This window comes from Carassius carassius, chromosome 1 (assembly GCF_963082965.1).
Source record: "Carassius carassius chromosome 1, fCarCar2.1, whole genome shotgun sequence".
Taxonomy (NCBI): Eukaryota; Metazoa; Chordata; class Actinopteri; order Cypriniformes; family Cyprinidae; genus Carassius; species Carassius carassius.
This window is the reverse complement of record NC_081755.1, coordinates 28188758-28213389: the sequence shown is the minus strand read 5'-3', so window position 1 is coordinate 28213389 and position 24632 is coordinate 28188758. Positions and strand designations below refer to the sequence as shown.

Here is a 24632-nt window from a genome sequence, read left to right as displayed (position 1 = left end):
CTTCCAGACTGCAGCAATCAAACGCCAAGCTGGGGCATTAAGGCCAGACAAGAGTAATATAACTCAGAACAAGGTCATTAACTGCTGACCAGAGCGCCATTGGCACATACTCCAACAAAACTGTATGGCACATGACATCAGCTTTCAGCATTCAGGAGATCTGAAGTTCTCCAGCTTTGGAAGATGATGCAAGGGTATCATTTATTTATTGTCAGTCTAAGACATCGGGTGATGGATGAGGAATTGCCTCAAGAACAAAAGCACATAATCAGTTGATGCCATCAAAACACTGCCTGGAATTCATTTTCTGGCCCGAGTTTGAAGTCGTTTTTCCTTTCACAATGAAGCCCTTCTGTTCTAATAAGGCGGAAAAATGCTTTGGTTTTGTCCACTTTTTTCTTTCTCTAGTTCTGAATGAGGACAGCGGCCTTGTCATGACCCCAAACCGTCCTTGCAGATGAAGCTCCACCCCCACAGTTATGAGCATTGCACTGATGCGTTCTCTTGGAAATGCAGTAATTTATTGAATGGTGTGGTTGTCTTGGTGTGAGAAATACTGAAGAAAAGTTGATGAAGGGAGAAAAACAGGAAGTTTATGACATATAGACAGACCTCCACCCATTTCTGATTGGGCAAAAGGGAGCGAAAACATTTCTTAGTACAGAGCAGGCCACAGTTTTTTTTCTGGAAGGACTTTATGAGCATCACTTTAGAAAGAGCAGAGAACATGTCGAGAGATCCATCAAAACTCACTGGAAGAGAGCAGGGTAATTGTAAGAGTACAGTTTTTACCAATTTATTTAGAAAATGTTTAGTCTAAACCTTTGAAATCTCACAAATCTGACACATTAGCAGTAATTTATATGTTAATAAAATTTGCTGCACAGTCAGTTTGGATACAATTAAACAAGAAGTACAAGAAGGCCAAAGTTGCATTCATAAAAACTTAAGCTGTGTAATTGTAGAGATGGTAGGTGATAAAACTAAAAAACAATTTTATATTATGTCAATAGCTGGCATTTACACATACTATTATTAGTACAAAACAAAGCCCTAAATATATCTTAGGTTAAAAGCACAGGCTTTAGTGACATCAGACTGTTTGTAAACACACATCAAGCGAGGACATCAAATTAAAGTCATCATGAAATGAAAACTCATCCTGTCTATTTTTTAAATGCATGCTATGGATCTTATTGTGAACAATTTATTTGACATTACTGACCTCACAATGTTTAAAGGGGTCATGTTAGGGGTCATTAACTTTGATAAAGAATATCTCTTTGGATTTGAGACTTTAGTCTTTGCAACTTTACAGATCTTCTTTATGCACTAAGAGCTTGTATCACTCCAAAGAGAAAGAAAAAAATTAAATAGCATCATATGACCCCTTTAATCAAAATGCCATAACTGGATCTTCCAATGAAAACGGCAGACAGGTCACATTCATCCTTTAAGTTCATCTGGAGTACATCTCAAAGTCCAAACATCTAATGCATAGCACCATGTTTTCACTCCATTTGTGTTTCATCACAACTTCAGTGTTGAAAATGCATGATGTACACAACAAATATACACTTTTAAAGTGAAAACTAAAAATCTATAATCCTCTTCCACAGCCTCAAAATGCAACTGATACCAAATCAGGCCTAAAACAGATAGATTTGGAATGGGCAATTACTGCTTAAATTGCTGTTAAATTTAAATTAGTCTTAACAAATGTAAACCATAAAATGAACAAATCACGCAAAGGAGTTATTGCTTGAAACAACTTATTTAAAAGTGCCTGTGCAAACTGAAAAGGTTGTTTTTTTATGGAGGAAGAGGTAGAAGGCTGAACTGTGCTGTCATACTGTACACCTGATATGGCCACAATTTCCATTATCAGCAGGGTGGGGTTTAATAAAGGTTTTTTTTTTTTTTTTTTTTTTGCACTATCCAGCCCACTCAGCTCCAGTTCACTGATTTGAGTGAGATGTGTATAGGAAACAACAGTGAAAAACAAATATCACTCTGATCTGTCTTTAGGCAAATCATACAGCCTATTAATTTCATACCACAATAACATCCTGAGACAGGATGTGTGCCATATTTCAATCTTCCACCCTTTAACAGCAAAACAGCTTAGCACAGACTCCACCCTGAACCCTCCATGCACAACACTAAACATTTACATATGGAAAAAAATCACTCAAAAACCCATTTCACAGGCTACAACACTTGCTTAAAAGGTTCTTCACAGCGATGCCATAGAAGAACCATTTTTGCTTCCACAAAGAAACATTAAGTCAAAGGTTCTTTAAAGAACCATCTCTTTCTTACCTTTTTATATTCTGAAGAACCTTCTTTCGCCACAAATAACCTTTTTGTGAAACAGAAAGGTTCTTGAGATGTTAAAGGTTTTTTTATGGAACCATTTAGACAAAAAGTTTCTATGGCATCGTGAAGAGACTTTAAAAAAAATAAAATAATGAACTACACTTCATTTATGTGTAAATGCACATCATAATATGCTTATAATATTAATAAACGTTTTTTAAATACAATATTAATTTGAAAAGTGAACAGTTATTTCGAGATTAAGGGATTAAGGTAGAGGTAAAAAATTACAATCAATACATTTATTTTAAAACCATGTTCTTGCAGCATTTTACTTGATCAAATCTAAGAACTGTAGCCTACTACTGAAAAGCAAATGTGTCAAAGAAAGTCAACTGTGTGTGTAAGAGATGAAAGAGTATTGTTTCCTGTCAGTGTCTGATCACAGAATGAGGAATCGAAAGCGACACTGAAATTCTCACTAATCTGACATTACAAAACTCTAAGGAAAAATAACTCATCGGGGAGACAGCAGCAAAAAGAAACACAATCCAATCACCCGAAGTACTCTTCGACACTATGAATATTTTACATTTAGGTATGAATTAAGTTCAATAAGTACATTAATATGTAATCAGTGCACCGTTAGTAGAGAAGGACCCTGAACAACTACACTGAAAACAAACCCAAACTCATGAAATTTACCTAACGTTAGCTTATCAGTTCACTCACAAATTGCGTTTCAGCGACATCTGGTGGTAAAAAATCCCAATGAATTGATCTCGGTGACAAGAGGCAGGCGGACAGTATATAAAAAAATAAAATATTTCGCGAAATAAAAAAAAAACCTGTTATGGTAATTCCGATTAGCTATGCATTGTAACCTATAGTATAATAGTGCAGTATAGTAAATAAAATAGTTAATTTATTTTTTCAAAAATAAATATGCTTGTGTTGTAAATTAAGTATTGTCTATAATAAAGCGCGCTGTAGACTGTAAAGTTCAGACATTGATTTTAATTTGATTATTTAACTGAGTCTGCCAGGATGCAAATAAAGAGCTAAAGTGCGCCGCTGAGTAAAGAGGGATTGAGAGAGAGCAAAGGGTGTGCATTTTGAACATCACAGAAGAATCCGGAAAATACACTTCTAGGCTACCTACTAATATTGGTAAAATATGCTAGGCCTATTGCTTTTGCCCCCTCAAAATTAAATAAATAAATAGAAATAAATAATACAATAAATAAATAATAATAATAAAGACTCTAACTGGCCCTACTTGATTGACAGTGGAATTTAAGGGAAACAAATTATTAGCTACTAATAAAAACAATAGGCTTCTTAAGAAAACACGTTTTGTTGTTAGCCTAATAAAACGCTTTTTAGTAGAAGGCAAGGCTTAGCAAAATCGTCCTTCCAAATGGAAACTAGGCTAATTTAAAAATATGATTCATAAATTAAGTAGCCTAAATCATGCTTTTTACAATGCAAGTTGTTTTCTTTTAGTTATTATTTAGGTCAGTCTGTAGGCTATTCATAGCCTATTTAGCATGAAATCTTGATATGATTAGCTTTAAAATCAATATGAGTCTAATGTGTGTCCTAATTCAGATTATTTAGGCTAAAATTATAAAAATAGCATAGACTATACAAGGAGCAATTTTTTAATGCAGATAATAAATACAAAATGTGTTAAGGTTTAGTGACACTGATTGTTTCAGAATGTCCTGCATAGATTAAACCCAATGTCTTTTCTGCTTTGACTGAATTAATTAGATTCTCAGTAGGCCTACCTGCTGCTCAAAGAGCGGAGCAGCTGACTCTGATCTATCTGATGGTTCAGCTTTTGTTGGTACAGTAGCTACCTGGCATACTGTTTTTCTATATATGGCTCTATTAAGCACAGGTTTCTGTCTCCAAGCAACAGATGAGCTCTTTCCACAAGCAATATTCTCTTTGCAATTAGAGACATAAATCGTACTCCTGCCTGGCGGTAAATTTCAGGGAAATTGTTTTTTTATAAATCAAGTCTGAAAGGATAACCATTTTCCCGAGAGGAGTGATGGTTTGAGCTTATATGGTGTCAATTTAAGACAATAGATTCGTTCTCTGTCTGCTGGTGCGACTTCACATCGGACTGGCATTCACCCTTGTCGACCAAAAGAGGGGGCAAGTTCCCTTCATTTGAAATTGTCGTCGGAAACGCAAATGTTTTTGTGTGTGTCACGTTGTGAATTACACAGGGAACACGATTTAACATTCCATACATTCTACATTAATACGAACATTTATACTAACTTATCATTATTGAAACGTTTGTAAACCCTGTTGAAACTTATTTGTATGAGGAAAAAAACTCTTTTTCAACTCAAGACCTAGCTGAAACAAACGTTGTGTATTTAATGTCAAAAACCGATTATAAAAATGTTTTTATTGTTTATGTTTGTTCTCTCTACATGCACTTGGTTTTAATGTTGAAAGTGTGAGAGAATGGCTCAGTGTGGTTGCTACATGTTGATTCATGTTAACACTTGGTATCCATGTTTGCATCGAGACTTTTGTGCCATCATGATACTTCACACCACTATGGAAATGGAGAACATTTCACCTTTAAAATCAAGAAAACAGCTTTTAAAACCAGGGTTGTAATTTCTATATAGATTTGAAGTCTTATCAATCAATATGATAAGGTCCCTTGCTGAATAATTTGTTCCATGAAAACTAATTAACAGCTTGAAGAGTCCAACAACTCAAGCCCATAAAGGGAACTGTCTGATTTTAGTTTAGGAAGAAAAAGAAACTCTTGAGTTTTCTCACATACATGCTGTTAGGAAGAGTGGTTGCGAAGAGCACAATGACTTTGCTCTAAGTCACTTATTCAAAAACCATTTACAAACAGGATAGAAAGACAAACATTTTTTTTTGTAGTTTTAAAATGTCAAGGTGCACAAACTGCTAAAGTAAATCACACAATTATAAACCCACGTTCATCACAGAAAGACGAAGTGCTCAGACCACTTGTGCTGGAGTCCAGATTATTAAGAAATTTTTTTTTATTGTCAATTAAATTTTTCTTCTCTACTGCCAAACCACAAACATGGGACGAACACAAACAGAGCAGAGCTGAACATGCCAACACACACAAACACACACACACACACACAAAAGCATTCACTCATACACACACCTTAACACCTACAGTGAGAAACAGTCTAAACAACAACAACATGACAGATCAGTTTGAAAACAAAGACAATAAAAAAGATGAAGAAAAATCACACAACTTCCTAAGTTTCTCTGCCACGACAGAAAAATAGACAGGAAAATAAATCAACATCCACTGCGAGGGACAAGCCATCCTTTAAAAACGAATACAGGCATCTAAAAATGGGCATCGTTAATTAGGTTTGCAGGTTACACATACAGTAAGCACACAGGAAATGTCTCTTCGTGCTAACTTCACTGCTTGGCTTGTTCTTCCATGCGAAAGCTCAGCTGAAATCTGAAGTGAAACTACAGAGATGGCAGCAACCGAACCCTTTGTGCCATTTGTGTACTGATTTCGGATAAGTACATCAGGTCTTCTACCATCAATCAAGACAGTAAAATGCCATTTTGCACTAAACAGGGGGCTGGAACTATCTAGCGCCCTACAGTAATAAAATAGAAATATGTTGACAAAAAATAATTTTCATATATATTGGATATAGGTACTTTCTTTTAATTGTGTCATTGTTATTTATATTTTACATCAACTGTACGTCAATGTCCTGAGTGGCCAAGGCAGAGGTCGGTAACATGCAGAAATGCGAACCTATAGGATGGCCAGTTAAGAGCATGCATGGAGCAGCACGTGTAACCATGACGACGGCTTCTCTTGTTCTGTTCCAAGAGGAAAGCATGAGAACAGATGAGGTCATCACCTGTTGCACTGGAGAGAGACAGACAGAGAGCGAGCGAGAGACGGCCTGTGTAGTGTAGCGTGAGCCCAGATGCTAAGCGGACCACTCTCTACCCCACGTGTTTCCATCGATTTACGCAGGATGGATGCGAGCGGGCGCATGTGTGTTTCTCATGTGTGCCTCAGTCTCTGTGACGTGAGTGACAGGTCGTGTGCTGCTGGTTTGGATGTGGCTGCAACTTGTGTTCACGGTTCAGATTAAACACAAACGTAGATGTAGCTGCACTGAATGTTAACAGCCTTGCAACCTAAACACTCTTTAGTGTACAGAAGAGTTACATTGCAATCACCATATGGTAACAATAATGTCATCGTCTGCAAGAAAGCATTCGTTTAAGAGTGCAAAGGATAATATGCATTTACTTCAGATGCAGTAGTTATCTGAACACCCTGGAAATAAAATGACAACCATAAAACAGTTTGAAAAACATAAAATGTTCCTTACAGTAGTACATCTCGGCTTAAGGGTTTCACAGATTAGTTTCCGGTGAAAAGTCATTTTGAAACAAAACAAAAACAACTCACGCACAAATGGAAAGAGATAACATGCATCTCTCTCTCTTTTTTTCTACAATACTGTTTGGTGGTATTTAATTAGAGGAAGGCTCATAGTATTTTTTTTCTTCCATTAGCTCCTTTCTCTTCTACAGAAACAAGGGATAGGGGAAACAAGAAAGAGGTGTGATGATGGAGCAAAAGAAGTCAAGAAGACCCACACTGAGAAACAAATGGGGAAAATACAAAGTAGAAGGACAAAAAAAAAATATATATATATATATTTAAAAAAAAAACATTGTTTAGGGTGAGAAGTCACAGGTCAAGAGGTCATGACTGCTGGCCGCTCCACTGGCCCTCCATTGGTCGGCGGAGTAGTTCCTCTACATGCCTCGCTACATCCATGGTATCATCCAGATCGAAATCACCATCAGCGTCCAGCATAGGGTCTCCACTGAGAGAGAGATCGGGTGACATTGAGTAGTTTGAAAACAATAATCTTAATAATTCATATCCAATTACATAAATTCCATAGTATATACAGCACATTAGGTTGCTTAAACAGGTTATTTACTATAAAAGATGTTATTATATATAAAGTGAAATCAGATATCTTCTAAGCTGATTTGAAGGAGAAAACTGCAGAATTGATTTAAAGGGAAAGTTTACCCAAAAATGAAAATTCTGTCATTAATTACTCACACTCATGTCATTGTAAGACCTTCATTCACCAGCAATGCAACAGGCATTGACACATGTCCTTACTACGTTTCTGGGCCTTGAACATGTCAGTTGCATTGCTGTATATGCAGGGTTAGAAAGCTCTCAGATTTGATCAAAAATATCTTAATTTAATATCTAAATAAGGTCTTACGCATTTAGAACATCATGAGGATGAGTAATTAATGACATAACTGTAATATTTGGGTTAACTATCCCTTTAAGCATGGTAAAAAAAGTGATAAACATATTTTCACACCCTTGGACAGTTTTTGTTGCATTTTCGTCTCTCATGTGCTCTGTGACTTAGTTTTTCCTCATGTATGATTGTGTCATTTGGTTCAGGTGTGCCTTATTAATTGTCCTCGTCATCCCGTGTATTTAAGCCCTAGTCTGTGCAGTCTGTGTTTGTCCAGTCTACTGCGTCCCTATGTTTGCTCCTGCCTGTTCTGTCCTGGATTTAATCTTGCGTGGATTTATTAAAGTCTGTTTGCTCATCCTATTTGTCATGCAGTATAGTTCACTGTAGCATCACAGAAGGCCAGACCTAGAAGTGAAAGAAATGCGGCATGTTTCCCTGCATTTTGTTTTTTGTTTGGAAAGTTTTTCTTTTGTGATATTATGGTCGACCCAGAGCGCAGCCTACAACTACCCTACTTCGTGGAGCTACAGTATGAGCCCACCATTGATGGAGAGCCAGAACCCGCTGCGACCGATGAGCCGAGGAGAGCGACAGAGCTGAGGATTGCCTGGAAACAGAGCCTCTATAGATGTCAGTCCAGGTACGCGAGCCGACTGTTAGACACGTGCCGGTGGAAATGTCATTTGGGAGCGAGGGCACAGAGGATTGCCCCACACACTGCACAACCGCTAGGAGTGAGCTGAGATTGCGCTCAGAGGATATGCCTCGTCTTCTCCCGTCATCATCATCTGTCTGTCCTGTTATGACCACAGAGGTTGTGACATAATCTTCAATCTGTCCTGAATCAACCAGGGAGTTCGAATTTGAACTGTCAGGAAATATTTGTCTGCACTGACCTATCAGCCTGTACTATAATGACCACGGTGGTTGTTCCACTGTCGCTAGCGCTCACGGTGCTGGAAGTGGCTTTATGGTGTGCGCAGGCAGCAGACACCGTGTCAAATCCTCCTGAGCATTTTGAGCCATTGCCCAGCCTCCCTATCCCACTTCCTCTGTATCAGTCCTCCCCATCACCTCCGCTGTCTCCTGGCAGCCCCTCAGCTCACCCTAAGCCCACCATATGTGCCGTGGGTCTGTCAGTCTTCATCGGGGTCATGGCTGGAGGATCCCTTATCTCCACCTCCAGCCTCTGAGTCCCGGACTACGCCTCAGCCCTTGGACCCAGCTTCTCCACCATGGCTCCTAGCTCCCTCCTCTCTGCCATGGTCCATCAGTCCACCATCTCCGCTGAGCTCCCTTGTCCCTCCAGCTCCGCCTTAGTCTGTCATCGACCATTTGTAACCTTGAGACTACACTCATCTGGCTACACCTCATCCCTCCATCCCTTTGGCTCTGTCAGTCTCTTACTTCCCTCCGGCTCCACTTTGGTCCTCTGTCGCTCCAGCTCCACCTCGAACTTCCGGATCCCTGCCTCTGTTTGGTTGCCGGAGCAATCTGCTCTGCCTTGGCGCTCCGCATCCTCCCCGTCATCCTGGCTCTTCGGCTCTCCATCTCCGCCTCAGGTTCAACCTCCACCGTTAGTCGGCCACCTGGAGCTGTCAGCCCTTCCTCAATCGTGGCTTTTCCCTCTGTCAGCTCCACCATGGGTCACCTTCATGGCTGCAACCTGGTTCCTCCTGCTCCCTCCTGTCTCCAAAATGGCTCCACTCTCCATCTGATCCGCCCTGGACTCTGTTTGTCATCCTCTTCCAATATTTGTCTCCCTTCCTACCTTCTTGCCAGCCCCTGTCACCATCCCACATCCACTCCTTTGTCCTCCTGCTAAGCTGTCACCCACCTGACTGTTTTAGTTGTGTTTTCATCCCTCATGTGCTCTGTGACCTAGTCTTCCCTCAGGTATGATTGTGTCGTTTGGTTCAGGTGTGTCTTATTTAATTGTCCTTGTCATCTCTTATATTTAAGCCCTAGTGTGTGCAGTCTGTGTTTGTCCAGTATACAGCATCCCTATGTGTGCTCCTGCCTGTTCTGTCCTGAATTTACCCTTATGTGGATTTATTAAAGACTGTTTGCATTGCTCATTGCATCATTTTCCTTGTGCGTTTCATTACACCGTTGCGTGACACATATAGGCAACGTTCACACAGCTGCAGAATAGGGTTGTCAGTCCTGTACTTGAGTCCTTAATACGGTTATGTTCAAATAACAGTTCAGTTATTTACGGGTGTGACAACCAAATTCTGTAACCAAACTCACACCTGGAAATTTTCAGGATTCACAACCCCATTTTCGGAACACATGAGCTGTGTGAACGGAACAGGACTACTAGTTGTCCTGACTACTAGACTACTAGGAACAACTAGTTGTCTGTCACGTTATACAGTGCGAGGAAAAAGCCACTCTGCCACACAAACGCACGCATACCATGTGTTACGTGTTTCCATGTGTGTTTTTGGTAACTTACAGTGATGAAGAAACTAGATTATTTTATTTGTGTTATTTGCCAAAGCAGCATTTCTAATCTAATATTTCTATTTCATTTTATTTCAATTAACGAAAATTATTTTGATTAGTTTTACATTTTAGTTAATAACTACCCTGATGCAGAAACATACAGGCAGACAGAAACACTCACATGGGAGGATAGAGTCCGTAAGCATGTGGTTGATTGACAGCTGGAGAAGCTGCATGGTCCATGTAGGTGGGGTTTGCTGCAGGGTCGGGGTTAGGTGTCGCAAACCTGCATGAACACAGACGCACACATAAATAGTTTAAATTTAACATCATCAGTGTTATTTTAGTATTTTTTTATTTTCTGTTGTAGTATTTAATCTTATTTTTAATTAGCTTTTATTTTTATATGAGACTTTTGTCAATTTGATTAGTTTTTCATATATTTATTTTTAATGTATTTTTATTTTAGTTACATTTAATTTAAGTAATTTTAGACTTTCGACTTTAACATTTAAATTTATTTTTGTTATTATTATTATTTTTTTTTCATTTATAAGGTTTTAATTACAAATTTATCATCTAATATTGAGGAATGAGTTTGAATACCGTCTGATATATATTAATTAATCTCTCTCCTTCAATAAAATGTCAAAAAGCTTCATAAAGAACTAACAAAAGCTCATTCATTCTGTTCAGCTCTAGTTCACAGCTTGTTGCTACTCCACACACTCTGTGAGGTGCTAGCAGTCAGAGCTCTTGCTAACCCTCAAAATGAAGAGCTAAATTGTAAATTGCTTCCTCAGAATGCTGATGAGAAGAACTGAATTATCTGAGTCTGATGGTGTATGACTCCCTGCTGAGTTTGACCGAAGTGGAAGGCTCACTAACAAGACCAATGGGGTCGTCCACCTTTGGATAAATAATGCTGCTAATGAGGCTAACAAAGCTAAGTATATGCTAAGGAGTGAAACTAGAGTCTCAAGCATCCATGGCAACCAATATCTGCCCACAGAGCATGGCCAGCGCTAATATGCTAGCGGGCAATTAGGTTTACCGCATGGAGTTAACAAGTTAGCTCTTGAATGTCAGAGATGTGAAGACTTGTACCGAGAGATCAGAAAAACACACAGAGACAGAAGTGTGTGTGTGTGTGTGTGTGTGTGTGTGTGTGTGTGTGTGTACTTACTCTGGCACTACTTGTTTGATCTGTGGTTTGACGTATCCATCCACAGCTTTAGCTGAAGAGGAGCGAAAGATAAACGGATTATTCCTAAACCATAACATAACTCTGGCTCACACTGTGTGTGAATGAGAACACACACAGACAAACACAACAATTTGGCAATACATTGTAACAACTGTCATACCAATAAAGCACATATTGAATTGAATTGACAAACACAAACACACTAGATTAGCCAGAGTGTTACACTTTCATTTAAAAACAAGGACATAAACACACACATGCAAACACACAGGCTAGCAATGTACATATAATGATTTTTACAGACTATAAAATAATAAGCAACATTGTGCATACATGATCATTTTAATGTGCTTTTAATACGACAATTATTTTCCTAAGGATGGTGTCGTTATACTATTTTCACAATCCTTCCTTGTGTCCTGACTTGTATACAGTATACAGGAATACAGTTATACAGTATACAGTATACACAGAGTATACAGGTGCAAAAACAGATGTTTTACAGTGTCCCCGATTTCAAAGTAGTTTCAAGATGGTAAGTTTATATTGGTAAGTTCATATTGTTCTTTTAAGTAAACTTTTTAGAAACTTTTAATTCTCCTAATTCTCTTCGATTTCAAAAATCCTTTAATGTTTAATGTAATATTTGTGCATTTGTATAAATAATTTTGAATAAATATTTTAAGAAATAAATAAGAACATACACTACCATTCAAAAGTTTGGGCTTGCAAAAATTTCTCAGTTTTTGAATATGCCAAGGCTCACCAAGGCTGTCACATGTTCCTTCAGAAATCATACTAATATGATGTGTACTCAAAATATCATCTTTTTATTAATATTGAAAACAGCTGTGCTGCTTGATATTTTTGTGGAAACTGTGATTTTCACGATTCTTTGATGAATAAAAGTTCAAAACTCATTTTTAGACATTTTTTAAATACTTGAAATAAAAATCTTTCATACCATTACAATTAACTTTACTTTCACCAAAAAATAAATAAATAAATAAAAATACTGAGCCTGAAATCTTTGAATGATAGTTTGTGTGTGTGTATATAATGTCAAAAAAAGATGAATAATATGTAGATAATTAGAGATCAAGCTTACACAGCGGAGGGGTGTAGTATTTGGAGAAGACCTCGTCTTTGTGCCGGTCAGGATAGAGGAACATGAGATGATTCAGGTCGCTGATGCGATCCGCCAAGGAGCGGATAGAGAAGTCTTTGGTTGTGTAAGGCATGAGGTTCCACACCATCCTTTCTCCTATGAAGATCACACATACACACACACACACGTTTTGAACTAGTTTTAAGAGCATTTAAGTGATTTGTTTTGAAATACCATGTATAAAATGTCCCTGTTATGCATTACGTCAGGTTTGATTTAAGAAATGGCTGTGGAGGAGCAAAGCAATGGTTCTACCTGCTTTGTTAGGGTTCTCTGCCACCCAGGCTATGGTGATGCCGCCAATTTCTGAGTCACTGAAACGCAACAGGAAGGTTCCGTTGGGTTTGGACATCAGCATGTCCTGAGCTTGCTGTTTATTCACAAAGCCAAGAATCGCCCTGAGACATACAAGCACACGAACACATGAACACAAACATGAATTCATCAAAGAATGTTTACTGTACACTCACAAAAACAGAGAGACTGTCATCTTGTGTGTACTGTTCAGTTTCATCATGATTTGTATACAAAGGATTACAAGATATGACGACTGGGAATGAGAAAAAGATCAGTAAAAAAACGAGAGAGAGAGCGCTACTGTAGATCTTATCAAAGCCTCAAGAGGTCTCTCCGATCTTACTCCTGTGTTAATCCATCCATGGTTTAATGCCTTAATGTATAGTTTAAACCGGCACTATATCTCAATCAGCCAGTTGCAATGGCAAAGAACCACTTCATAATGAACATATCCATTTTATACCACTCACAAAAAAGAAAAAAAGAACCAGATTTAAGGATGTAATTCATTATAACATTTTCCAGCAGAGTGGCCTAAACTTGAAATTTGTATCACTATCAGAAGTGTCCATGATTTTTGACCTAATTACTCTTCAGAAATAAATAAATGTTAAGTTGTCAGTTAATTAAGTGTATTTTCCATTTCAAGTCACATGAACAAAAGTCACTGTCATGTCTTTGTGAGATTCAGCTTCTGTGAGGTGAGAGATGGCATTGTTATGTGAGGGCATACAGGAGCTACGTCTCCTTTTCTAGTTCTTTCTGTTCATTCAATGACTGAGCAGCAACAAAGTGACTTTTTTTTCGCTTTTACACATGGATGGATTTTCATCTTTAACATTAAATCTGTAGGAGTGTGATGTTTCTATCTGTTGTGTTCTGACTGAGGTCAGGTCTTACCCATCGTTCCAGTGAGGCTTCAGGTGTTTTTTAGTAAGCTCCATTACACCATCAAACCACTGCCAAAAAGTGAAGTTCCTGCCTGGTAAACTCTCCTACAATGACAACAAACAAATCAGGCTTAAAAGACTAACATGCATAGTAAAAATAATGATGCTAAATAAATGATGCTGAAAAAAAAACAACAACAACCAAAGATTTACCTACATTTGTATTCTGTAATTTCTAAAAACATACAGTACAATAGAAACAAAACTGAACCATCTCAAAGCAGCTTTTCTATTACAAAAAACTAATAAAAACTTTTTATTTTTATTTTTATGTGGTTCAGTTAATTTAGACCTTGTCCCAGTATGCACTGACAAGGTCATGAATAAATAATATGGCTTCATTTACATTTACAGCTTTATCCCTCCTCTCCAGCTAAAGCTGTGGACAGATACGTCAAACTACAGATCAAACAAGTAGTGCCAGAGTAAGCACACACACACACACACACACACACACACACACAATGACCTCTCAGTTCAGGTATTCACATCTCTGACATTCGGAGCTAAGCTGTTAACTACAACATTGCTATTGCTGATTTTGTTGTCATATTGAGTAACTTATGAAATGTGAGATAAAAAAGGAACACTTTCTATAGAGTTGATACAGTCACTTTATTTTAATTCTCACTATTAACAAACCATGAGGGAGAGTAAATGTCAATTTCTTCATCCTATTCAGTTCACTTACCATATTTCCCTAAATGGATTAATTTGATTGGTCACATCTACTTTTTATACAATGTGCGTAAAGAAAGTGTTAAATAAGCCTTAGTAGCATGTTGTGGACTAGAACTCAAAGCATGTTTGAAGCTTGTTTCCTCACAGATACTTAACAGTTATGGAAAATAAAAGATGAAAGTATATGAATAAACAATCTGCTGAATTCCTGGTACGTGTTCCTCGCAAGCGATGCATTTATTGGAAATGGACATGGAGCTGACATGAATCAGAGAGTAAACAGCGAAGCGTGTGTGGGGGTAAAGGGAACATTCAGGGCTTAAGAACGAGAGCATGATCCACTGCTTCATGTTCATTCTGTTTTTAATCAGAGATCCACAAGCAAAGTCACATTACTTAGGAGTGAAGACAGGAAGCGTTCATCTTCATCTCTTTCACTTTAATCAATCTATTTCTTAGAATACAATGTCCTATGTCCTGACTGTTTCAACAGTTAGCATGGCAGATCACAAAGAGACACACAGGTGTCTCTTGAACGTACCATCGGGTTCAAATTCGGAATTTAAGACATGAAAATAAACAGTCAAGTCACATTATTGACATACTATTGTATACAATACAGATTTTTCAAAGTAGTTTTAGAAAAGCAGGAAAATAAGAGTCTTAATGCTGCAAAATTCATCAGTTGTGAAGACAAAATTATAATTTCAGTTGTAAAGCAGTTAAAATTTCAATTCACTGAACTAATTTCAGCTATTTAGTTCTGTATTTATTTGTTTTATTTATTTCAATAACAGTGTCAGTGTTGCAAAGTTAATCAATTATGAAACTCAATTAAAAAATATATATATTTTAAGAATCAACAAGAACTTTATGATACTACTATTATTCATATACAGGTGCATCTCAATATTTGTTAAATGTGAGCCAAAAACATCACAATTAAAAGAACCAAAAACTACTCCAGTCTGTGTGCATTGAATTTATTTAATACACGAGTTTCGCAATTTGAGTTGAATTACTGAAATGAACTTTTCCATGACATTCTAATTTATTGAAATGTACCTGTATACTTTTCTATGTAACATTTTGGATTCAAATTGTTCCTTAATATAATCATTTAATCATATAAAAGCTGATCATAAATTTTAATCAATTCATCTTGTGTTTAATACAAAATAGTATTTCCACATGTGTTCATAGATTTCGCACCCCACTATATGAAAGTATTAAATCATTAGCATGTTTTCAAGATAACTTTGTATTTGTGCAATCGTGTGCATGTGTGAGTACTGTATACGTGACTAAATAAACAAAAGCCATAAACACAAACGATGCCTGAATTCCAAAGGACTTGGTTGGGAACACTGCCCGCTCAATGTAGCAGATCAGCAAAGGGCCGTTTCAAAGACAGCCACAGCCTTAGGCCTGCCTGCACATCAAAAGCTCTCAGATCAAACCTAACTTCCTGAATAACCATTAACTATTGCAATGGATGAGAAGCAATGTTGATCCGATCAGCTAACATTCAGCTGCCACAGGTCACAGTCATGGTCCGAATTTGTACAAAACATTAGGCCATACTGCCTTCAGCTTAATCAGAGCTCATGTACAGCTGTCAAAGCCATGATTGCATGAGTGATATTGAAGTACAAAGCGAATTATATTCAGTACAGACTGCAAATTAATGCAGGGGTCTTGATTTGCGACAGCATGGTATGTGTCATTCGGACTGATATTTTATTTTAAAATCATAACTTACATTTCATTTCATTTTATCTTGGGGTCTCAAGATAACGTGAGAGTTAGCCGGCCCGAATTCCAGGCACGCTTCGTCAACTGAAAATGCCTGCAGGTCCCCGACCCTCTTCACCGAAGCCAAAGCCGTCAGGAGCGCAGTTTTCAAAGAAAAAAACTTTAGCTCTACTGAGAGCAAGGGTTCGAAGGGAGCTCTCTGCAGTGCCGATAGAACCACTGCGAGGTCCCAAGAGGGGACTTGCTGAGGGCGAGGCGGATTTAGCCTCCTTGCTCCTCTCAGGAACCTGATGATCAGATCGTGCCTCCCAAGAGACTTCCCTTTAACAGGGTCATGGTGAGCCGAAATGGCAGCGACATAGACCTTGAGGGTGGAAGGAGACAGCCTTCGTTCCAACCCTTTCTGAAGAAAGGAAAGCACTGACCCAATCTGACATTTCCAGGGGTCCTCATGCCATGAAGAACACCAAGTGACGAAGAGGTTCCACTTCAAAGCATAGGCGTGTCTGGTGGACATGGCTCTAGCTGAAGTGATGGTAGCTACCACCTGTGGTGGCAAGGTACCTAAACCTTCTGTGACCGTCCAGAACCCACACATGTAGGTTCCACAGATCGGGACATGGGTGCCAGAGGGTGCTCCATCTCTAAGAAAGAAGGACCTTCTTCAGAGGAATTGGCCAGGGAGGGGCTATCTCGAGGAGTACAAGTTCGGGGAACCAGGTCCGGCCGGGCCAGAAAGGCGCAACCATGAGGACCTGCTCCTCGTCCTCCCTGATCTTGCACAACGTCTGTGCAAGAAGGCTCATTGGGGGAAACGCATACTTGCGCAAGCCCAGCGGCCAGCTGTGTGCCAGGGCGTCTGTGCCGAGAGTGCCCTCGGTCAGGTAGTAAAACAACTGGCAGTGGGAATTTCCTGGAGAGGCAAACAGGTCTACCTGGGCGTCTCCGAAGCGTTCCCAAATCAGCTGAACCAACTGGGAGTGGAGTCTCCATTTCCCAGGGCGAGACTGCTGCCGTGAGAGCTCGTCGGCTGCACGATTGAGCCTGCCCGGAATGTGAATGGCACGAAGCGACCTCAGATGCTTGTGACTCCACAAGAGGAGATGGCGAGCGAGTTGCGACATGCGGTGGGAGGTTAGACCACCCTGATGGTTGATGTACGCTATGGTCGCAGTGTTGTCCGTATGGACCAGAACGTGCTTGTCCTTCAGCAGGGCCCTGAAGCGGTGCAGAGCAAGCCGTACTGCTAGCAACTCGAGGTAATTGATATGCCACTGAAGTCGGGATCCTGTCCAGGAGCCTGACGCAGCATGGCCGTTGCACATGGCACCCCAGCCCATGGCAGAGGCATCTGTTGACACAACAACATGTCTGGACACCGGTTCTAGGGGCACGCCGGCCTGTAGAAACGAGGGGTCCAACCACGGGGTGAAGTTTCGGCGGCAGGCCGGAGTGATGGTCACTCGGAGCGTGCCCTGTTGCCATGCCCATCTCGGGACTCGGTCGTGAAGCCAGTGCTGAAGCGGTCTCATATGGAGTAACCCGAGCGGTATGACCGCCGCTGCATGCCCCAGGAGCCTCTGAAATGGTTTCAGTGGAGCCGCTCTCTTGCACTCGAATTGTCTCAGACAATTCAGCAGTGACTGCGTGCGCTCGTTCGTAAGCCGTACGAACATGGCGACCGAGTCTATTTCCATACCGAAAAAAGAGATCCTCCGCACAGGGGAGAGCTTGCTCTGTTTCCCAGTTGACCTGAAGACCCAGTCGGGCGAGGTGTCTGAGCACCAGATCCCTGTGCTCGCACAACCGTTCTCGAGAGTGAGCTAGGATCAGCCAGTTGTCGAGGTAGTTGAGGATACGGACACCTTGTTCCCTGAGAGGAGCCAGGGCTCCCTCCGCGACCTTCTTAAAGACGCGGGGAGACAGGGCCAACCCGAATGGGAGAACCTTGTACTGATATGCCTGCCCCTCGAAAGCAAACCGAAGAAACGGTCTGTGACGAGGAAGAATGGAGACATGAAAGTACGGGTCCTTCAGGTCGATCACTGCAAACCAATCCATCGGACGAATGCATTCGAAAATGCGCTTGGGCATTAGCATCTTGAACGGGAGTCTGTGCAGAGCTCGGTTCAAGGCACGCAAGTCCAGGATTGGCTGTAACCCACCTGTCTTCTTGGGTACTATAAGGGCTGTAAAAGCCGGACTTCATGTCAGCTGGAGGGACCGGCTCTATCGCGCCCTTTTGCCAGCAGGGTCGCGACCTCCGCGCGCATGACAGGGGCATCTTTGCCCACCATCGTCGCGTGGACACCCCGAAACATGGGGGGACACCGGGCGAACTGAATCGCGTAGCCGAGCCTGAGTGTCCGGATGAGCCAGCAGGAAGGCCTGAGGAGCTCTAGCCAGGCTCCCAGAAACCGAGCAGGCTTAGGGGCAGAGACGGGTTGCGCCGCCCTTTTGCGGCCATCTCCTCGCTGCAGCCGGGGTGAAGGCTGCTACTGTGGCCGAGCGGGAGTGGAGGAGGCCGCAGTGGGGCGCCCTCGGCGACGAGCAGGCTGAGGCGGCTGCGCCGGCGTCGGGGTGGAGCAGCAGTGGGCCGCCGGGGGAGATGGTCATTTCCCCGCAATGAGAACATGAGCCATCCACGAACGCAGTCTCAGCGTGCTGGAAGCCCAGACACGTGACACAGCGATCGTGGCCGTCACGAGGAGCGATGTATTGACCGCACCCAGAAACACACGGGCGAAATGACATCTTTAAAAAGACGCAAATCGGCCCGTATCTCTTTTATTAAAGAAATTGAAGCGCTCAGGGGAACGCGGGAGCTGTCGCAGGAAACCCAGACAAACCGCTGAATCGCGTCGTTACACCAACACCGGCTCTTGCTTGTAGCACTGATAGCAGCAAGCGATGTGCTGGGCTACGAAGCGAAAGCTTGAATGCGAGTTGCTCGCGTTGCTCCTAATATACCCACTCTGCGGGGCGGAGCTCGCGATGCAAATCCGCAGACCAATGTACCATTGGCTCGTTTTGTACCACTCGAAGGTGATTGGGCTCTCAGGCGAGATCCCATTCGTAATGTCTAACGTGACTGACTGAAAGGGAACAAATGTTTTCAATACTGACAATAATAAGAAATGTAAATTAAGCAGCAAATCCGCATGTAAGAATGATTTCTGAGGAGCATCTGACACTGAAGAACTGATGCTGAATATTCAGCTCTACTACCATCACAGGAATGAATTACATTTTAAAATATACAAAAATGTAAATTTTAAAATGTAAAATTACTTCACAATATTACTGTTCTACTGTAGTGTGTACATTTGTTTATAAAGAACTATCTAGTCAAAGAAAACACTAAAAACTAATTGACCTTTGGTTTATGGGGGTAAATAGCAAATAGATTTTACAGAGGAGTTTTGACCTGTTATTTAGTTCAGTACACTAGTTGAGTGTGAGCAGCGCATTTACCCTGTTAAACTGTGACCAGGTCATGGTCATGTTGCGGTAGTCCTCTGGGTTGACGCTGGAGCTGCTGAAGGCTTTCTGAGCGAGAAAGACAAGATTCTCCTCAGACAGACCTCGATTTGATTGCACCTCTGCCTTGTACTTCATATTCAGAGCCTCACACAACTGCGGCCACAACACCTTGTCGGGCACAATAAAAGGCACCCGTCCCTGAGAGAGAACAAGAAAATGATTTCATTACCACAAATTCTTTTTGAACCTTTTACAGCTGGAAAGTGTCTCATTAGGCGGGTTCTCAGTGGGTCACAATCACTTTGGTTTTAAGGTTGTTTTTTAGGAAAGCAACAACATGTTCTGTATGGATGCCACTTACTGCGGCCTTGAAGAAAACCATATTGGTAACTCATGATGACCTGATATTACACTAAAGTAGTCCATAGAAAAAGTAGTTTCTATGGACTACTTTTATAATGCTTACACCGTTATTCACTCACTTCTCCATTTTTGTTCCAGGGTAGAAAAAAGTACTGGTTGGAAATGACGTGGGGGTGAGTAAGTGATGACAGGATTTAAATTTATGGATGCACTGTTCCTTTAAAATGATTAAGGGTAGAGTATGTAGAGTAAAAGAACATGATTCATATGCCACCAGCCATCCAATCAACACCCACGCTATGAAACATGACAGTTTTGTTTGTTTGTTGAGGGGAGTTTGAGATCCTGGTGAGTGGGAGAGAAATTTCATTATGTATGGTTGGGAGAATGAGTCCTGCGTGTTGTCAAGGCTGGGCCAAACTTTGTGATGTTTAACATAGTTAAGTTACAGGTCCTTTATTTAACGCCACATGACCTGGGAAGTTGTTTCCATGACTTTCATGTGATATCACTATACAATGGTCTCATGAGCTTATTGCAGGCACAACCGACCTGGTATAAAGTACATTCTCTAATGGGCACAATGATGATGGCCTGAACTTTAACCTCTACACCACACCTTCCACCCAAAAGATGCACTGTTTCAGTAACTCACCGGTTCAGCAAATGCATTGTCCCACAGAACGGTGGCTGTGGCATTGTTGTCTTGACTTCCATGGACAATTACCACCACAGGCAAAGAGAGAGTCTGGGGCAAAAATGTGTGGATGAGAAAAATGAATGAAACAAGCTGTAAATTACTTTATTATATATTATGGTGCTCTTGAGCAAAGAATGATTTCTGAATTATCATGTGACACTGACGAATGGAGTAACATTGCTGAAAATTCAGCTTTAGAATCACAGAAATAAATGGCATTTAAAAAAAATATTAAAATATATGAGTTATACACCAAACACTGAACAGTAATGTACAGCACTAATATTAAAACCATAATTGTTTGCTTTTCACTGCAAAAATCTACTCAATCATTCATTTTGTCAGAATGGACTGAAGTGTAACACTGGTCCTAATTTTACATGGATCGTTGGAATTTAACTGCATTGCTTTAAGTGGTTCCTGACAGATAACCTTTACTAATGGTGATTTGCTAATAGGCACAAGACCTCTCAAGCTCACCTTAACCTGAAATACCAGCTCATTTCCCCCGACACTGAACTGTGATTCAAACAAAATGGTAAACTTCTCCTCTGTAACAGACTCCGCCCCTCGACGGTCTGAACGCCTGATCCGCTTCAGGGACTACAGGACACATGAGAAAGAATAGAGAAAAATATATATATGTATTTTATTATAAGCAGTTAAATCTGTTCTTCCTATTTAACACAAGTCACTATCACATAAAACACCCCCAAAAAAGTACTCAAGCAACATTTACAAATGTCATGCACTGCATAAAAAATAGGACTGTAAACTTAGATAAATTATCTTACCAAGTGTTCATTATAAAGTTAAAAAACAAACAAACAAACAAAAAAAACCAGCATAAGCACTTTTGAAGTAATTTTTAATTTTGACTTAATTTTAATTACAAAGTAAAAAATATATATACTGCACAAATTAAGGCAGGATTATTTGGAGACTTTCTGGTTGATAAATGCACAGAAATATAATTATTTTGTTAAAAGAAACATTAGTGCTGAGATACTACTTGGTTTGATATTTTGTTCATTAATTGTAATCCCTGTACAGCCTTTTATATCATATCTGTCTAAAGGTTCAATAAGCGTTTCTATTTTTATGAGTACTGATTATATGACAGGCTTTACAGGGTTAAGTGTTGCTTAGCTGAATTCATTGTTGATGCATAATAGAGAATGGAGCTATGTGTTTTCTAAGCAGGTACAGAGTAAATTATGAATGAACTTAAATGGTGTATTTAGAACCCCCTTCAGTAACCCTCATCTTACAGGAGTTTTCTCTAAAGTCAGACTTTAGATGGCCACACTGCACTCACCATGTTTCTAAAGTGTGCACTGAGAGTGCCTGTGGTCTGGTGGTACTCCATCACACAGTTGTTATTCAAGATCTCACCACTGCTGTCACTGTTAGACAGACACATACATATACAGAAAATATCATTCTGCGTATAGTTGTATAAAAAATGGAGATGATAATTTTAACCAAGATCTAGGTTCATTAAACGACAAATTTAGGTAAGAATTGGGTTTGTGCATAAAAATTGGGCATTATTAAATGTACAGTGATGATGTATCGGAGGGGCTTCTGATGAAACATGCTTTGTTTCAGCAGCTCCGGACACATTTGGTCAGTTTACAATGAGTCATCAACAATACCCGGAGGAGATACTAAATAGAATGTGTTGTATTTCTGCTCACTTTCTGGTGTTTTCGTTCTTGAGCAGGGCCTTGGCCTGTTGTTCACTGACGATGGTGGCTTTGACCTGCGGTGGGTTCATGTGCACGTTCAGTTTGCCACCTACCAGCAAACGAACTGTCGCCGCAAATTTAGTTTGTGTTTTAAGCACCTGAGGAGGCTGCTTTTCGATGATGAAGGTACTGCAGACAAAACACACACACATGTATTTACTGTACATCCATATCCATAAAACATACTGTATATCAATATAAAAAAACACATGTGCACAACCGAACCAAGTGTGGGGTCAGTTTTTCTTTTAAAGAAATCAATACCTTTATGTATCAAAAATACATTAAACTGATCAAAAGTGACATTACCTAAGACATTTAACTCTACTGTTTTTATCATTGATAAAGTTTCTTGGGCACTAAATCGTCATATTAGAATGATTTCTGAAGGATCATGGGACACTGAAGACTAATGACCCTGAAAATTCAGCTTTGCATCACAGGAATAAATTATATTTTAAAATATATTCAAATAGAAATAAGTTATTTTAAATTATAATAAAATTTAACTGTATTACTGTTTTTACTGTATTTTTGAACAAATAATTTTCAAACTAATATTATATCACCAATATGAACACTGAGAACTTGGAAAGCCTTAATTTACATTTGGCAAAGTGCAATTTTTGCGTTACTTGCAAACGTTACTTGAAAACTTCGTCAAAAACCCACAATATGCAGCTGTAATTTGAACAAGATGGAAGCCTTTTAAAAAAATAAAATATGTAATAGTTAATAAATAAATTTGGTAACACTTTCTATGAAGTCCATATTTATGATACATTATAAGATAATTCGTAAGGCATTATAATGAATGCATAATGAGTTTATAATATGTTATGCCATCTTATGTATATCCATAAGAACAGTTTTATTGTATTATAATATTTACTTTTTTGTGGTTATACCTTTTAAGAGTATGATGATTTATAACACACAGTGAACGTTGCATCTACTTAAGTTTGCAATGAATTATATTTCTCATAGTTATAATATATTATAAGTCTCACATCTTGCCATCTTTCTTATGCTACTTTACTTAAAGCAGTCAAAGACCATTAATAAGGAATAGTAATAATAATAGTAATATTCTTTTTTCTCAGACAGTCATACGATCAGATATCAGATCAGATGAATGTGTAATACGACACATTTGTTTGAAATATTTTTACTATATTATCAGTTTGATTATTTTGATGGTATAGACAGCTGTTGATAAGTAACTTTTCAATAATATGTCAACTAGCAGTCACTGTAGTAATAGTAGTATGTCTGCTAAATATATGCTAACACTTTATTTTGATGGTTCCCCGACAGACAAGCTCACTATAAGTAACTTTGCAAGTACATCAACATTATACCTACCCTAATAAGCCTACTAATACTCTAATGAGAGTTAGTTGAAATGTAGTTGCAATGTTTTTCCAGTTGAAATGATTAACTAGCTCACAGCAAAATTAATATTAGCCTCATAGGGAACACTCAAACACTCTCCATACATAAAAATTAAGCATTTAATTTAGAGGTAAGGTTAAGATTAGTCTGTAGTCATTAGCAGTTGTCTTTGGAGCATGTGCACTACTCACCAGGCCACATCTCTAACTGGTATGTACTAGTCCGAATCGGATTCATTTATATGTGGCTATGTTATGTTAAACAGTTACAAAGCCAGTGTTACACATCTCAGGTTGATGGAGATCCATTTAGACACTGATGGTTTTTAAAAGCACAGCTTCCATTAAGCTCAGTGTTTCAGAGACTGTATGGCCTGAGGCACCAAACACACCCCCCCCCCCCACACACACACAGATGAATGAAGCACCACATTCATCCCCTGTGGTTAGTGTGAATGCTGACAGCTTGAGATATTATGAGGAAGAAAGTGAAGGAGAGCAGAGTAGGTTTGTAAATATCCCTTGTGTGCCACCAAAGTGATCTCTCTGACAACAGCCTCGGTTGATTTCTCACATGCAGGGTGAGTAATACATTAATACTCAATCATTTGGTATTAAGACATTCAACATCATCGCCTTTGAAGTTTTCCAAATGTATTCTTAGCAATGCATATTACTAATCAAAAATTAAAAGACTCATATGATAAGATTCGCTGTTGCTGCCGCTGCCATGTTGTGGAGACACTGTGTGTTTTGTTGTGAAAGAGAAACTACTTTGTTTGGTCTTCCACAAGA

The 24632-nt window shown here is 39.6% G+C and overlaps 1 protein-coding gene across 1 annotated transcript in view; it reads right to left on the bottom strand.

Moving 5' to 3' along the window:
- Positions 1–6612: 6612 nt before the first annotated feature.
- Positions 6613–24632, bottom strand: part of stat5a (signal transducer and activator of transcription 5a) — a 94882-nt gene continuing 76862 nt past the window's right edge. Inside the window, exons 10-20 of the mRNA XM_059554762.1 lie at positions 22393–22572; positions 22011–22098; positions 21173–21295; positions 20648–20740; positions 19621–19827; positions 13661–13755; positions 12719–12861; positions 12404–12559; positions 11275–11326; positions 10270–10374; positions 6613–7229 (exon numbers count right to left, since the gene is read on the bottom strand). Coding sequence (XP_059410745.1) covers positions 7106–7229; positions 10270–10374; positions 11275–11326; positions 12404–12559; positions 12719–12861; positions 13661–13755; positions 19621–19827; positions 20648–20740; positions 21173–21295; positions 22011–22098; positions 22393–22572 — 1366 coding nt within the window. The 3' untranslated portion in view covers positions 6613–7105. The remainder of the gene's footprint in view (positions 7230–10269; positions 10375–11274; positions 11327–12403; positions 12560–12718; positions 12862–13660; positions 13756–19620; positions 19828–20647; positions 20741–21172; positions 21296–22010; positions 22099–22392; positions 22573–24632) is intronic.